General features: G+C 35.2%; 1 protein-coding gene across 2 annotated transcripts in view; it reads right to left on the reverse strand.

Annotated features, from left to right (window-relative positions):
* Nucleotides 1-17,362, reverse strand: part of WDHD1 (WD repeat and HMG-box DNA binding protein 1) — a 62,299-nt gene that overhangs the window by 25,291 nt on the left and 19,646 nt on the right. For both annotated transcript variants that reach the window (XM_028507336.2, XM_036010233.1), the window contains 7 exons: nucleotides 16,418-16,510; nucleotides 15,520-15,626; nucleotides 14,994-15,135; nucleotides 8,555-8,759; nucleotides 5,970-6,157; nucleotides 4,455-4,639; nucleotides 1,403-1,644 (listed from right to left, as the gene is read on the reverse strand). In XM_028507336.2, the coding sequence (XP_028363137.1) occupies nucleotides 1,403-1,644; nucleotides 4,455-4,639; nucleotides 5,970-6,157; nucleotides 8,555-8,759; nucleotides 14,994-15,135; nucleotides 15,520-15,626; nucleotides 16,418-16,510 (1,162 nt within the window). The remainder of the gene's footprint in view (nucleotides 1-1,402; nucleotides 1,645-4,454; nucleotides 4,640-5,969; nucleotides 6,158-8,554; nucleotides 8,760-14,993; nucleotides 15,136-15,519; nucleotides 15,627-16,417; nucleotides 16,511-17,362) is intronic.

The following is a 17,362-nucleotide window of genomic DNA, read 5'->3' on the forward strand; positions in this document are numbered from 1 at the left end:
AAGCTATGATAAGAAGTCTGAATTTTATTCTAAAAGCACTGGGAAGTCATCAGAGGAATCTAAGTGAAGGAGTGCATATTTTTAACAGATTATCCAGGCTGCTATGTGGAGATGAATTAGAGAATGCAAGAACTGAAGATGAAGACTGGTTAGAAGGCTATTCAACAGCTCAAGAGATGAGATGTGGGTGGGACTGGGGTTTTAGTGGAGGAGTTAAAGAGACAGATTTGGAATGTGTTGTTCCAAAGAACTGACATGATGCTATGGATCTTATTGACAGAGTTGATTTGAGGGGGCGGGTAAGGGAAAGAGAAGAATCAAGGATAACTTGCATTCCTGGCTTGAGCAGCTGATTGACAGCATGCTATTTACCAAGACAGGGTAACTAACTAAGAAGCAAGTTTGGAGGAAAAAAATGTATCAGTTTTATTACGATCAAGTTAAGTTTGAGCTGTGTATCAAACCTACACAGATATTTCAAGTGGACAAGTCTGAATGAAAATATAAGAAGAGGGTAAGGCTGGCGATATTCATTTAGAAGTCATGGACACATGGATGTATTTAAAGATATGACTCATAATGAAATCCCCCAGGACAGTTTCTCAAACTGCATTTTTTGACATATGAGTCACGAAATCAATTCAGACTGCAACCATCATTTAAAAAATTAAATCAAAGAGGAAATATTGTCCCTGAGATTTTTATTTCGGTTACATTTGCAGGCACATTCAAAATAGCAGTATAGAATGTACTTCTTACTGTGCGTAAGCAATCAAAAGACTGAAAGCTCCTGACCTAGAGAGCACTAGAGAAGAGGGCTCGGCACGGGAGGAGGGGCTACCAAAAGAGCTGAAAGAACTATCAGTGAGGCAAAAAAGAAAATCAGTGATGTCATGAAGTCAAGAAAAAAAAAGTATGACAATTATTCTATAAAAATAAGCATAAAGAAATCATTGGTAACCTTAATAAAACCAGTCTGAATAGAGTGGTGGGGACTGAAGAGAGAATATGAGATGAGGAAAAAGCAGCAACTTTTTAAAAAGTCACTTCAAAGCCGTTTTGGTTCTTCAGACTAGCATTAGTTTAGTTCTCCAGGCATTTACATTCTGAAAATTCTTTTAAGACATAGTCATGGAAGTAATTAACCAAACTCTACCTTGAAATTCTTTCTCTAATACAGTTCTTCTACAAATAAAATGTTTTCATTCTCATTGCTATTAGTGAATACAATAAAATTCTATACATTTAAAAATTACACTAAAAAAATTACAGTCAAATGCTAAAAAAGTATGCAAAAGGAGGTCTATATTCCAAAACAAAGAGAGAAGGATGGAAAAAAAGCTAAGTAATTTCCATTTACCTTAGGTTATGGTAAAATTATAAAAGACTGGCAAAAACCTACCTCTGTGATAAACAATGAAAAGCTGTTCTCCATGTCCTGCCATTGACACCACAGGCCCAGGAAGACTGAAGATCTCTTTCTGAACACCTCCAATAGAAAACAATCGAAGGAGCAAGGTACTAGTGGCAGCAGCAGCCCATCCCTGACCAAGACATATGGCTTCAATGTCTTCATTCTGAGGCATGTCTACTACCCACTCTTTGCTTGAATCCCAAGAACTAAAGTGTAGGCAGTGAAGCTTGCTAAAAATTCAAACGAGATAGGAACAATCAAACTTTCATATTTGATATTTTACATATATAGCTAATCATGATACCTAGTAACAAAACTAGTTTATTTTTCTGTTATACACAATAGTATAAGAAACATCTTTAAGAATTATGAAATATATTTAAAATGAACTATATTAAAACCATTAACAATCATGTATTGAAGAATACTTATACAGGAAAATGATCACAGCATAATGTTAAATGAAAAAAAAGAAGACAGCTAAAATGTGCAGAGTATGTATGATGCTAGGTTTTAAATGCATACAAAAATCAGCCCTGGCTGCTGTGGCTCGGTGTATTGAGTGCCAGCCTGCGAACCAAACGGTCACCAGTTCAATTCCCAGTCAGGGCACATGCCTGGGGTAGTGGCCAAGTCCCCAGTGGCGGGGGGCATGCCAAGAGGCAACCACACAATGATGTCTCTCTCCCTCTCTTTCTACCTCCCTTCCCTTCTCTCTAAAAATAAATAATAAATAAAACCTTTTAAAAAATAAATAAATGCACACAAAAATCAGAACCAAATTTTTAAAAAGGAAGAAAGCTTTCAAAATGTTAGGCAACAGTTCCCTCATTGCCAAAATAATAATAATAATAATAATAATAATAATAATGGAAAACTAAAAGAGAAAAAGAAAAAATATCACATATAATCCTACTAGTGATTACCAACCACTGCTTATAATTTATTTCCAGCCTTTCTTCATCTTTGCATATATGTGTGTAAGTATACATATATACACATGTATATACACATATATATGTAAATTATTATTAAACTTAGGCTTTGGAATGCATATATCATTGCATTGTTAATCTGAGGCAGTACTGACTTTCCAAACAATAATTTTAAAATGAAAATTAATATTATACATGGTTATGAAATATTTATCTAGGAAAAAAGAGTATCTGAAATCAAAATTGTACATGCAAATAAAAGTTTTAATTATGTAAGATATTCTGGGCTAGAGACACTAAGTCAACAGTGCTTTATTTTAATAAACTAATTTAATATTGAATTAAATAAACTAATTCAATATTGATTTTACAATGTGTCAATAAAAAACCAATTAAAATGTTAAAATGACCTAATGTACACCTGAAACTAATATTGTATGTCAACTGTAATTGAAAAAAATTTTTTAATTATTTTTAGAAATGACCTAATATAGTATTTCTCAGACTTTAATACATGCTCAATCACCTAAGGATCTTGCTAAAATATAGGCTCTGGTTCAGCTCTAGGATGGAATCTGAGATTCTGTTTTCAACAAGCTCTTAGGTAACTCATGCTGTTAGTTTGTGGACCACATTTCGAGTAGCGAGGAGCTAATCTATTTAATCAGAAGAGTTTGAATTTCAACTCACCTGGGAGTTAGTAAAATCTATGATTAAGTGTATAAATATTATAATCAGCTGAAGGAAAAAAAATCAAGAAAGAGGAAACTTGGCTGGAAAAACAAAAGGTTAGTAAAATGTCTTTGTCTTAAAAAAAAAAAAAAAAAACAACCCTTTGCATCTACAGCTTTTTCACCATAACTTTTCATCTACCTACCTACCTTCCTATTTACCCACCTCCCTACCTATTGAAATATGAGATCCAAAATATACTAAGTTAAAAAAAAATCAAACAGAGAGTCCTGGCTGGTGTAGCTCAGTTGGTTGGAGCATCATCCCATTGGCCGAAAGGTTGGGGATTTGATTCCCAGTTGGGGGACACTTACCCAGGTTGTAGACCCCTAGCTGAGGTACATATGAGAAGCTCTCTTTTTCTCTCTCCCCCCTCCTTTCTCTCTAAAGCAGTAAAAAAGTGTTCTTGGGCGAGAATAAAAAAATTTTTTTTAATCAAACACAAATAGTAGTAGTAACATTTTTTGGTGTGTATATGTGTTTTAAAGATTTTATTTATTTTAGACAGAGGAGGAGGGAGAGAGAAAGAGAAATATCAGAGGGTTGCCTCTCATGTATGCCCTGGCGAGGGACCAAACCCACAATCCAGGCATATGCCCTGGCTGGGAATCAGACTGAAACCTTTCGCTTCAAGGAACGATGCCCAACCAACTGAGCCACACTGGTCAGGGAGTGTTTTTCTTTTTTAAAGACAAGATTCAAATCTAATCTATATTAACAAAAGACAAAAACAACAACAACAAAAACCCAGATTAGTAATTTTCCAAGGCTGGGATTGGGTATACTGCAAAGAAATATGAGGAAACATTTTTGTGTGATAAAAACTATTTTGATTGTGATTATGGTTATCTGAGTACATACAAATTTATCAAACTTACCAAACTGTAAATCTAAGTCAGTACATTTTATTATATATATACATTATACCTCAATATGGAAATTTAAAAGGAGGGTTCATACAAAAAGAAATCAGGATGGACACATACACTGTTTACAGTAGTTATATCTAAGTTGAATTCAGTAGGAAACTTTAATTTTCTAAAAATTCTGTACTTAAATTTGTTTACAATTAATATATATTATTCTTACACTAATAAAAAACAATAATAATGTAAAAATAGTCCAATTTGTCTTACATTAAAACCATGTGATGTCATTTTGACTTGTAGTTAGAAAATATAAAAAAGGAGACAATTAGGCAAAAATAGCTATGTTCTGGAGAATTATGAGTGGGCTGGTATTTATACTAAATTCTTTCCTCTGAAATTCCACACTATAAAAGATGTAAGTTGGTTTCATTAACTTTTTGTACTGAATTTAACAACCTATCTAACCGTTCAACAGTGACAAGTTCTTTCTAATCTCAAATTTACCTTGCCAGTTCATCAGTGCTTTCACATGCAAACAAAACAGCTTCATGGGAAAGATCTGCTATTGTATAATTCAAAGTGTTTGATAAGTGCGTTGCATGGTATATGGAGGTATCATGGAACTCCACATCTATGGCATTGTCTTGCTCATCATTATAGCAGCGAATGATTCCAATAGAGTTCCACACCTACAAACATGTAAGGTTAAACACAAGTCTGAGAAAAACCAAAGCTCTGAGAATCAGTAGTCTAAAGAGGTATAAATTAACAAATATTATGATTCAGTCTGTATCAAGGTTTAAGTTATAGGAACAACCACAGCTCATTTACCTCTAAATTGTTTCAGGTAACAGCAGTAACATCAGAGCTACAATAATTATTCTTCTCATGAGATAAAGGTATACATAGCACAAACTTATTAGGAAGTGGAATATTTCATTTAACATTTTTAATTATATTACTGCTGTTTAAAAAAACACTTTATAACTGACCTTTGAACAACCAAACTATTGTATTTCTCAAACATTTCAAAAATTTATTTACTTAAAAAGTATGGTTGTAAATGACAGCATGTTCCTCTGTTCCAAATAACTGGCTTATATTAGAGGAATAAATATATACATTTTAAGGCAACATAAATCATATCACTTTGGAAATCTTATCTTCCACTGATGTACACTACAGGCTCACAAAAGGCCCTAGTCTTTCCTTTCCTCTACCATAAATATAACTTTATATATAAAATAGTTGACAATCATAAAAAATTAAGACTTATTATTAGATAATGGTCACTGACACAGTTTTATTAAAATAAAATATCCCTTTAAAATTTACATACACATTTCTGCCCATCCTATACCTTCCATACCTATACCAGCAAGCAAAGTCCTCAGTGGAAAACTTCAAATAATGAACAAATTGAAATATTAAATTTTTTTTAGCTCTCAAAACTAAGACAAAAAGCTAATATTCACTCATCCATTCAGGAAATATATATTTAAGTCCTACTGTGCCACACTTTGTTCTAAGTGCTCTCAGTAAACAAAACAGTATCTTCTATCCTTGGGGAACTTAAATTCCAGTGGAGTGGAGTAGGGAGAAGGGGCAGATAGTTCTTTTTCATAGATGTATCACCTAACATACTATAAGATTTCCCTTCTAAAAAAATACCTTTTAAGTAGTATAATGGCATCAGTATAATCTCCCACGTAAAAACTAATATAATATGAGAATTACGGTTTAGAAGTATAGTCAAGTATAGGTTTGGAAGAGGTACTGCAAGATATAGCCACATTTACTTAGGTTCATTATATATCATTTTGCAGGGCAAATTTTACTTAACACAATTTTCAGTAATAAAGTTGAAATAAGACTAAGGCTGTGCGGTAAATTTAAAATCAACCAAAGTGCTCCAGGCCATTTCTTTAAAAATATTTTTACTGAACTAGTTTAGCTATAGTGAGGGAAAATGCTTAAACACAAGATAAAAGTATTTAGAAGTGTAGACCCAAGGCTTACCATGAATCTGTGAGTGAGATGCAAGGGCGTGGAACCTGACTGAAATGGCTTTTGCCGGGGAGTGGGCATAGGCCCATCGTAAGATGGCCTCTGGGACGTGGCAAGCGGTAAATTGTAAATGCTGTCTGCTTGATCATCTTCCTCCTTCTCTTTGAGAAGACTAGAACCAGTTTTCAGCATTGTTAAATCTAAAATACAAAGGATTATAATTATAGTCTCATAAACACCAATGATCTGGAAAAAGAAAGGCATTATGAAATCGAATAACCTTTTCACTCACACTTAGTAATACTAACATGTTATTTGCCTCTTCCCTGCGTTTGTATTCGCACTGATGGTGAAAAAGCAACAGAGGTTAACACTACTTGTGCCTCAGCATTAATTGAGTCAGGGGCACCAATCTGCCAGTGGTCAATGCACCGTTAACCACCACTCAATTGCGGTAAAATATAATTTTATTAAATCTTGATCCCACACAGACATTTTAAAATGTTATCTGAAATGGGAAGTCTACATAAAGTATGATAGTTGTCTCAAAAAAAAAAAAAAAGCATTTAAGCCATTGAGTTGTAAACTGAACTTACATGAAACACCATCTTTATTTGAAATAATGCCAAATAAACTATGGTTATGCAGACTTGGGTATCTGGCAAACACTTTCTTGAAAATGAATACTGACAGAATTTGTTACCAATGATAAAATTTGAGCTTACAAACAAAAATCAGAATATTGGAAAACCTGTATCCACCAACATGAGTTTTACTGCTTCCCTATATTTAAAAACTTCAGGAAAGATTGATGACACTAACAAATATATTTTGGATAATATGTCCATTTAAGGAAGGTCCACAAACCTTAGTAAACCAGTACTGACCAAATTACCAATGCCTATGTTATAAAATCAAACGCAGTAAAAGAGTCATTCAAAGTTCAAGTTAGACCAATGGATTTTAATGTAATAGAGTTGAAAAGTTCATTGAGAAGTTTTCAGATTCCACATTGCAAGTAATATTTAATTTTAGCATATGTGCTGCCAAAGCAGGCACACAAGTAATATTTAAGAAATTTCCACATGTTGAGTTTTTTGGTGTAGTAACAAAGAAGAATATCCACAATTATTTGAATAATTAAAATACTTCTTTCTTTTCAACCTACCTATTTGTGTGGGGCTGATTTTTCTTCATATACTTCCAACAAAAACAATATATAGCAGTATAATGAACTCCTGAGACTAAATCATTAAAGATTACTATTGTATAAACCCAATATGATTTAAATGAAGCACAATTTACTGCCATTTGGCATTTTACTTGTTAACATTCAAACATATTATGTTAGTTGTTGCGATAGACACTTTATTTGAAGATTTTTATATACAATCTCAATTTCTTTAACAGATACAGTACCATTCAAGTTATCTATTTCTTCCTGAGTTAGCTAGGGAGTTTGTATTTTTCAGAGAATTTGTTAATATCATCTAAGTTGTTGAATTAACGGGCACAAAGTTGCTCATAATATTCTATTATCCCTTTTATATTTATAGCAGTACTGTCTTACAGAAACATAACGTGTGCTACATATGTAATTTAAAATTTTCTAGTATCCACATTTTAGAAAGTAAAACCAGGAATAATTAATTTTAATATTATACTGCATTTAAAATATACTTTTATCATGTGCTCAATGTAAAAAATGACTAAGATATTTTACATTATTATTTTTGTAGTATTCTTGAAAACTCGGTTGCATCACACACTTAACATCATTTCTTAAGTTGAGCTAGCCACATTTCAAGTGTTTAATAACCACATGTGGCTAGCGGCTACCATATAGAATAATGTAGATCTACAGGATCTATGGTGATGACCCTTCTTCCTTACTTATGTCAGTCATTTGTGTTTTTCTTTCTTGATCAGTCAGGATAGAGATTTATTAATTTTATTGATCTTTTCAAAGAAATAGCTTTTTGTTTCATTGACTTTTTAAATACCGTACTTTGCCATGTATAATGCACACTTTTTTGCCCAAATTTTTGAGGAAAAAATAAGGACATGCATTACACATAGGCAGCACTAATTATGTATCTATATAAATGTTTTAAATTCTTTTATTTATGCTTAAGCATTAAAAGTATAATTCCAGAAAGTAGTAACAATATCTGTATGCAAAACAATACCCTGGAATACAATAATTGATTTTGCTTCTAAATATAAATAGATAATTGAATTAAAAAAATTAAAACAAAAGATTTTTTTTTATGAAAGTTTGGGCCAAAAACGAGGGTGTGCATTATACACAAGAGTGCATTAGGAATAGCAAAAAATACTTATTATTGTCAATCTCACCTAAACCTGCTTTTTATTTCCTTTTTTCTTCTTGCTTGGGGTTAACTTCTTTTTCTAGTTTGCTAAACTTAGCTTATTGATCTGAAACCTTTTCAAATATAAGTATTTAATGCCATTAATTTCCCTCTACAGAGTGCTTTAGCTACATTCAACAAAATCAATAATGATTTTTAAATAATAGTTGTAATAAAAAATTGAAAATGTTTAGGACGGATTCACATCCACAAGTCAATTCATACCAACTGAGTTTTCATCATCTTCTAGGAAGTGGCTTCGCTGTCTTGGACGACCTGAAGCCAGCATGATGTCATCATCCTCATCATCATTCATAATTCTTCTTGAAAAAGAAGGGCCTTCACCTGGATCGTCATTTAGATCAACAGCATTACTTATATCATCTCCATCAAAAAGATCATTGTAATCCTTTTCCACTCTGCTAGATACCTTAAATAAATACAAATTAGAAAGTACTAGTGAACTATTTTGATAAATTCAATTACTCAAAAAGCAATCTTTTAATATGCACCTTGAACTCTACTAAGCAAATGTCCTAATAAAAATAATAAGTGTATTTATGAGGATTACATTTATATAAGACTTAGTCCTTACTTTAAATGCCTTACAGTCCACAAATAGGGCAGGAGTGTAGGACTGTTTGTAAATATTGTATGTACTCAAATTTGAGGCAAGTTTTTATTCCTCAAAAGTCATTCCCCAGAGATTCTCTCATTTACTTTCATTTGGAACAAAATAAGCCAGCAACTTCTACAGTCCCAAGCAGTTCCTCTTAAAGAACCCGCGTATGGACTCACCTACTCAGACTCACTGCCTCTGAGCTCAAGCACCATTGTGCAGTTTGAAAGGTATCAGTGGCATACAGGAAGGAAGTGAAGGATCTGGCACCAAGGAGGAAGCTGGGGGACAGCTTTCTCCTAGACAGAAAGGCCATTGTCCCTTTTCTGACCCCTGCCCACACAAAGCCACAGAACTCACAGGGAGGTGCCACATCTGAGATTCCATCAATCTGGCTACCACTATGTGCCCAGCTCTGGAGATTCCGAGATTGTCCCACCCAACTTGTATCCCTCCCAACTTACCAACCCACCCAAGCTGTTGACAGAGACTTTTCCATAGGAATGGCTGGTCTTGGCTCACACTTCACAACTTCCTAAATCCTCTCAAACAAGCAACAGCAGACCTCACGGAGCCTGTAGCTCCTGTACCTCTTGCTAAGTGGCCCCAGGCCTGGCACTAGCAGTAGCCAGCCTAGATTCAGTTTGGCTTCGCCTGGAAATCTCCAAGCCCAGCACAAGTAGCAACCACCTCAGATTACTTTATAGCCCAGGTAAGGTTACCCAGGCAAAACACAGGTGGGGGCTGACTTTGGCCTGTACCACCGGGGAAACCCCAGAGCCTGCACACCCAGTGGACAGCTACAGACCATGTTGGAGCATCATTAATAATCAATACAATTTAAAAAAATTTTTTGGCCCTGGCTGGTGTGGCTCAGCCTGTAAATCAAAAGGTCGCCAGTTCAATTCCCAGCAAGGGCAAATGCCTAGGTTACAGGCCAGGTCCCCAGGTTGAGGGGCATGAGCTCTTGCACACTGATGTTTCTCTCCCTCTTTTTCTGCCTTCCTTCACCTCTCTAAAAGTAAATAAATAAAATCTTTTAAAAAATTTGAGGGGCCCTTGTTGGTGTGGTTCAGTGGATTGAGTGCCTGCCTGCCAACCAAAGGGTCACAGGTTTGATTCCCAGTCAGAGCACATGCCTGGGTTGCAGGCCAGGACTCCAATGGGGGGCGCACAAGAGGTAACCACACACTGCTGTTTCTCTCCCTCTTTCTCCTTCCCTTCCCCTCTCTAGAAATTAATAAAATCTTTTTAAAAAATTTGGGGAAGTGATTTTCTTATTAGAAAATGAGGGTTTTGCCCTACATTTATGGTAAGGGCCGTAAAGTGTTAAGAGTTTTTGTGAGAGAAATATGTACTATGAAGAGTAAAAGAAAAATGGGAAAAGTGAGCAATCCTGAATAGGTGACCACTGAACTAGAAATTATTTCTCAATTTACTTTTTGTCTTTTATCAATGTTGTAACATGAACATAAATTAGTCAAACAGCATTATAAGAATGGAAATAGTCCTCTGCAGAGCCTCTGCTCTTAGTTGTTTCTTTTGATACCTTCCTCCATACTTGTAAATAATATTGCAGTACTACTTTTTCAGTTTTAATTGGTATTTACGTAACAGATCCCAACAGCCTTCTATTAGGAAAGATAAAGGTTTGGTGCCATTTTCCAACCACCTCTACCCCCTTGTATACATGCATACTATTCTCCTACCCTAATCTTCCCAGTAGAGATATATTTTCATTTTGGTTGGATCAATATACAGTATTTATATTATTACAACCATGTAAATGCTATTCATGGCTGAATAAATATAATAGCAACACTTACAAAGTATTGTGTTAGACTCTTCTAATTCTTTTTTTTTTATTTTTTAAAATTAACCTAATTATTTTGTCCATAATAGCAACTACAGTAAAAATCCCAACAATTTTCTTAAAGGCAACTACCCCATTTCCAATCAATCAAATCTTCCCCTTCCTAGTTCCAATGCAAGAGTCCTGACAGTCAGTTTCACAAAGTACGGGTCATTGGCTCACGGGTGTCCCTACTACTTCAGGCAGGCAAAAGATGAGGAGTAAAACTTCTAACCTCAGAAAACCCAGTGTCCAGTCCAGTATGCCCTCCACAACTCACTCATATCATTGTTTATTCTAAGAGACTTAATTGCATGGAGTTTCTCTGGAGGGAGGTGGCACCGGGGTATAAAGCAGAACCAGAAGATCCTACAAAGACCTCTTCTTTCTAACAAGTCCTATTTTCTTTTGAGGAAGGAAAGAAAGAAGGAAGCAAATGAAAAGGGACAGGGAGAAAAGCCTTTTAATATAATGTCAATGCCAAAGACTTTTGTTGGGAAATTATGTCCCATCATTTGGGGAATGAACAAAGCTCAGTTAAAGTTTGAGTCAGAAGCTTCCCCTGAAGGAGATGAACTGCAGCTGCTGCCCTCACATTCTCCATCTTCACTGCCACCACTGGAGTCTGAGGAGCTACTGCCTTTTCCGCATCTTCCTCATTTTCTTCTCCTGTGAGTCATGAGAATGGCCCCAATAGTCTGATGATTCTGTCTCTGGAGCCTGCAGCCTTGCACAGTCCTTGCCGATGGAGACCGCATGTTAGTCCTGATGATCTTGGCGTCTCAGGCTCCACTCATGTTCATGTTCTTCACTCAGTGTAAGTTCGCTCTGTAAGCAGAGTATTCTTCAGGAGCTGCACTCTTGAGCCAGTGATTGCAGGTCTTCCTTGTACTGTTTTTGCAGCTCCTCAGCCTGCTTCTTATAATGCTCCTTATGACTTTGCAGGATGCGCTGCCAGTGTCGACTGATCTCCACCATTCATTCCCTCAGGGCCAGGTCTCACAGGTCCCTACTCGACCACAAATCCTGGTAAAACTCCTGGTATTCCTTCACTGGGGGCTTTGTGGTCTCTCCAGGAAATTATTTTTTTTAATCCTCACCCAAGGATATGTATTTATTGATTTTAGAGAGAGAAGGGGAGAGATAATATGTGTGTGTGTGTGTGTATATATATATATATATAAAGATAAGATATATAGGATATATGTATACATGTATCTTAGAGAGAGAAAAATGAGAGAAAACCACCAACTGGTTGCCTCCCATACATCCCCTGACTGGGTATTAATCCCGCAGCCTTCTGGTGTACAGGACAGTGATCCAACCAGCTGAGCCACCCAGTCAGGACTCTCCATGGAATTTTATCTTCTCAGAAAAACAGTTTTCAGGGACGGGGGGGAACTTCACTTTCATATTTTCCTAAAACTTCTTTTGGGCTCTGGTTGGGTTCTTTTTGGGGACCACAGATTTCTTGGAGTTTTGGACTATACCAGGGTAGTCCTTCCTAAATTAAGCCACTTTCTCCTCAAACTCCAGTTTCTCCTAGAAATGTTCAATCTATTTCAGCTTCATCTGCTCTGGGAGCTCCTTGTATTTCTCAGACAGGACCTTGGTCAGCTCCTGGTTCCTGAGTTTGGGGTGCATTTGGGAGAATAGGAGCCACTTCTCCTTGAAGTGGAGGTAACCAGCCATGGGCTTCTTATGCAAGTTGGGATGTTTCTTGCGTTTATTTTTTTTGCTTTTGTAGGAATTTTCAACACATTCTTTAGCTTCCAGGACTAACTCTTTCAAAGCACAAATGTATCCCAAGTTATTAAAAATTTGTAACCATTTGAATGTGTCCATTTTTCCAGAAAAATCTTTAAAAGCTACTTTTTTCGAGCACATCTGTGACTGGGTTGACATTGGGTGTAAGGTTATTCTCCATGCATTCTTGTAGCTTCACAATGTCTTCTTTACACCAATGCTATCTTTAGGTCTCTGGACCACTTACATGATCCTATCAGGTTAGCCACCTCAGCAGGCTCTCAAACTTTTTCACTGTCATACTCACCTGGTGAAGTATTTCTGGATGTCTTGCAGGGTGTGTGATTCTAAGTTTCTGATGTTTGAAGAATGATGTTAACACAAATTTATTGAGAGAGGATATCAGATTAATCAGATCTTTTACTGAGGCAATGTTTCCTTAATTCCATTAAAGAGGCTTCCCTAGACCACTCTAGCTTTCTAGGAACTGTTGTGACCTTCTAACCACAAAATTCTTATGAATTTTTCCTGATCACCCTTTTCTGATCTCTAATTCTTTATACATAATTTATTAAATCCTCACAATAACTCTAGATGTTGCATTATTCCTTCCTCATTTTATAGATACAGTATATTATTTTATGATCGTGTTTCCTTTCTTTTACAACTTTTTGTTTTTCCTGGAGTTAAGAATCTTCTATTCTCTCTTTAGGTCTTTTTTTCTTAAACAAATTCCCCTAACATGATTCTTCCAATCTCCAGCCTGAAAAGCATGTAAGACTGGCCAACAACTCTCTGGGGGCAAAGTATAAAAAGTGAACTGGGTATTTCAACACTTAAGCATACACAGTTTTATTTAATCCTTTTCAGTACAGTATTTTCCCTTCACCTAATGCCAGTAAACTATAAAGTGTGCCTGGACCAAACACCTCTATGTTACCTTTACTAAAGAATAAATCTCCAGCATTCTATCAGAATGCGTCTGGGGGTGAGGAAGGAGAGTTACCTAGCTGTGCACACCAATGTTGACACTGGAGAGATCTACTTGCTTTATAAAACAACCCTCCTGTTTTCAACCTACTTTTACAAGTACCTAATGCTATCAAATTCTGAATCGTTGGGGTGTCAGCCAGGCAAGCTGAACTGTACCTCAGTTTTTCTCCACTGAGGTCTTCGAGTTCAACTTTTTGAAAAGGTCAAGTTAGTTTCCAATCATCTTCTATTTTCCAACCTCCAAAATATTATTATTATCAGTACTTCAACTGTTTTCCTTGGACTTATGGGATTGTGCATTTTAAAAAAATTCCTTTAGGCCTGACCAGTATGGCTCAGTTGGTTGGGCATCATTTCACAAAGCAGAAGGGTCACTGGTTCAGTTCCCTGGCAAGGCACATGCCTGGATTATGCATTCAGTCCCCAGTTGTTTGTGGAAGGCAACTGATCGATGTTTCTCTCTCCCATCAATGTTTCTCTCCCTTTCTTTCTTCCTTCCTCCCTTCCCATCTCAGAAAAAGTAAATAAATAACATTTTAAAAATTAAAATTCCTTTAATATAGTTTTAGTTGGGGTTTCACATACCAGGTATCTGGACAGAAATAAAAGCATGTATAAAGTCTGCAACTTTAACTGAGAGTTTAAACCAAGACTTGAAATGTAAATGGGTGTATTTGCCAGGTAGGGAGAATAACGAACAAAAACAAGGAGGTATAAAAAAAGGTGGAGTGTTTTTTTAATCTTTCTCTTTTTGGTCTCATCTTTGTTTACTTTTTTCTTGAGTAGACTATTTAAAGCAAGCCTTAGTAAGGTTACATGGCTAAGCATAGAGATATATGAGTAGCTGTAAGAGTTAAAAGCTAATTCAGAGCAAAAAAAGTTTATCTGCCAAAACTAAGTTACAATGAACTTTAATCTTTAGCTATAAAACATTTATAGGCATACTTCATTTTATTGTGCTTTACAGATATTACATTTTTTACAAATTGAAGGTAAAGACCCTCCATCAGGAAAAACATTACAATGCACTGAAGGCTCAGAAGATGGTTAACATTTTTTAGAAATAAAGAATTTTTAAGTGAGGTATGTACATTGTTTTCTTAGACATAATGTTATTGCACACTTAATAAACTACAGTATAGTATATATACAATTTTATCATGCACTGGGAAACCAAAAAATTTGTGACTTGCTTTACATGATACTTGCTTTTTTACAGTGGCCTGGAACTGAACCCACAATATGTCTGAGGTATGCCTGTATTTAAGAAACAATCCCCAGAACAACGAACTAGAAAACCAGTATGTCACAAAGGTATTCCTTGGACATTCAAGGAATATTAATAAGCATTATATGGAGGAAAAATAGTTTCTTAACGTAGGTTGTGGTGCTTTCAAAATCTATATAACCACAGAAGGACTTTGAAGAAACTGTTCTACGATATTACTTATTACCTTACTGCTCGGGGTCTTTCCATCAGGGTTACAGACATTCTCCAGGAGCCCGAGATTTCCTTCTGCATCAGTATATGCTATTCGACCACAAGTAGGATGCCAGGCCAGGCCACAAATTGCATAACCTTTCTCATGTTTTACCCTAAAAATAAAAAGTAAGTTCCTAAAACACTGTCAAGAAAAACATAAACTATACATATTATAAGTAGAAAAGGTTAAATGTAATAAATACATATGGTACCAGATCGATACCTGAATTATTGGGGGATCACTCTGTAAATTATATAAGTATTTAACCACTATGGTATAAACCGGAAATTAATATAAAATAATACTGAATGTCAACTGTAATTAAAAAAATGAAAGTCAAATAAATCAATCAACAAATGGTTAAATGACTTTTGACACACTAATAGGTTTTTGTTTGCATTTTGACAATCTAATAATTACAAGTTTGAAATATTTCATCGAACAAAGAAAAGTCTATTTGAAATAAACAAGAGACAAAATATATATCATATCATACCTTTCCATGCAATCTTTAGTTTCCACATTCCAAACTATAATCAAACCATCAATACTCCCTGCAGCTAAATATTGCCCACAAGGAGACCAGGTAACTATATTGAGGGTCTATAAAGAAAAGCAATAAATAATTTTGTATTATTTGAAACTAAACACTCACCTTACCAAATTCAAATTTTAATAACCCTTATTTGATATATTCTGTATAACTTCTAATTAGATCTGATACACAAATGGGAAAACAAAGTTTGCTTACTTCTTTTTCAATCATTTTCACCTCTCACTAGCAGCTATGAATTTATCATGAGAAAATTATACTGCCACAAGTTTTAAAGCAAAATATTAAAAAAAGTTATTATCCTGGAAAGAGATAAATACAAGATTTCCTCTTAGCAGTCACCATCACCATGAAGAGAACTAATAAGTGAATCTTATTAAACCACTGCTCAGTTACTGGGCCTCCGTTTCCTTAACTACAAAACAGGTATATGAAAGAGAAACGAAAGGGTGGGGGGGAATACAACAACCTTTCCAGATCTAAAATTCCAGAGTCTATGATTACAAGACTTAGTAAAACTCATCTAAAAATAAAGGTCAATTACTGAAAATGTGAGAACAACTTGTTCTAATACTATGCTACGGTTCAATTTGACTTCTTATAAATTAAAAGATTTTCTTATCAAATTTCACAAAGAAGAAAGGTCAAACAGGACCTAGCAAAGTCCTACCTATTGTCCAGTTATTGGCTAAATGAAGACCGAGAGGCAGAAGGTGGACACATGCACAACAGTCTAGAGCTGTCCTCCATTTCTATCAATATTTAACTGCAAGTATATTTAGGCAAAGTACACATTAAATATTCCCTTTAGCCTAATGAAAGCGTCACTTACAAAACCTACCTGAGAGATGGAATTATCTGAAAGATCAAACTGATTACCCCAAGTGTCTCTTCTATATAGCTTAACCAATTTTTCCACAGGAACTGCTAGTAACTATTAGAAAAGATAAAACACAGTTTGAAGAAAAGTTTACATTAAATTTGAAGAGAAAAAAAGGCAGAAAATTCATCCAAATAAGCTTACAAAACATAAAAGCAAATTTATATTTTAACTGGCATCTAACAAAACTCAGAAAATTACTTAAAATTTTGATAAGCAATAAACAGGTGATGGTCACTCTATTGCTTGCATTGAAAAACAGAGTACCTGTAGTCACTAGTATTTTTAAGACTACTTTTAAGGTATCTAGGCCCTTTGAATCCAAAAATTCATCTCATTCACTGGAAAAGAAGAATCGAAGCCAGAATACTTTGAAAATACTAAGGAAATTTATCCTATCCATTCTTCCAAAGAAATAGACTAGTAGAAAAAGTTAAAATGATACATTCTTTCCATGTTAAACTATTATTTATAAACAGGAAAACTATGTTAATTTTATTAATTTTTAAATTAACCAAATTAATCAGCCCTGGCTAGTGTGGCTCAGTTAGTTGGAGTTTTATTCTATACACCAAAAGGTAACAGATTTGTTTCCCAGTCAGGGCATATACGCAGGTTGTGGGTTCGATCCCAAGTCAGAGTGTGTATGAGAAGGCAAATTGACTAAAGTTCTCAGATCGATGTTTGCTTCTCTCTCCTCTCTCTAAAAGCAATGAAAAAAAAGTCCTCAAATAAGGATTAAAAATAAGTAACATTTAAAAAAAAATTTAAACAGCCGTGTCTGGTGTGTTTCTGTGGACTGAATGCTGGCCTGCAAACCAAAGAGCTGCCAGCTCAGTTCCCAATCAGAGCACATGGCTGGGTTGCAGGCCAGGTCCCCAGTAGAGGGCACATAAGAGGCAACCA

The sequence above is a fragment of the Phyllostomus discolor genome, chromosome 1 (assembly GCF_004126475.2).
Source record: "Phyllostomus discolor isolate MPI-MPIP mPhyDis1 chromosome 1, mPhyDis1.pri.v3, whole genome shotgun sequence".
In the NCBI taxonomy this organism is placed as follows: domain Eukaryota; kingdom Metazoa; phylum Chordata; class Mammalia; order Chiroptera; family Phyllostomidae; genus Phyllostomus; species Phyllostomus discolor.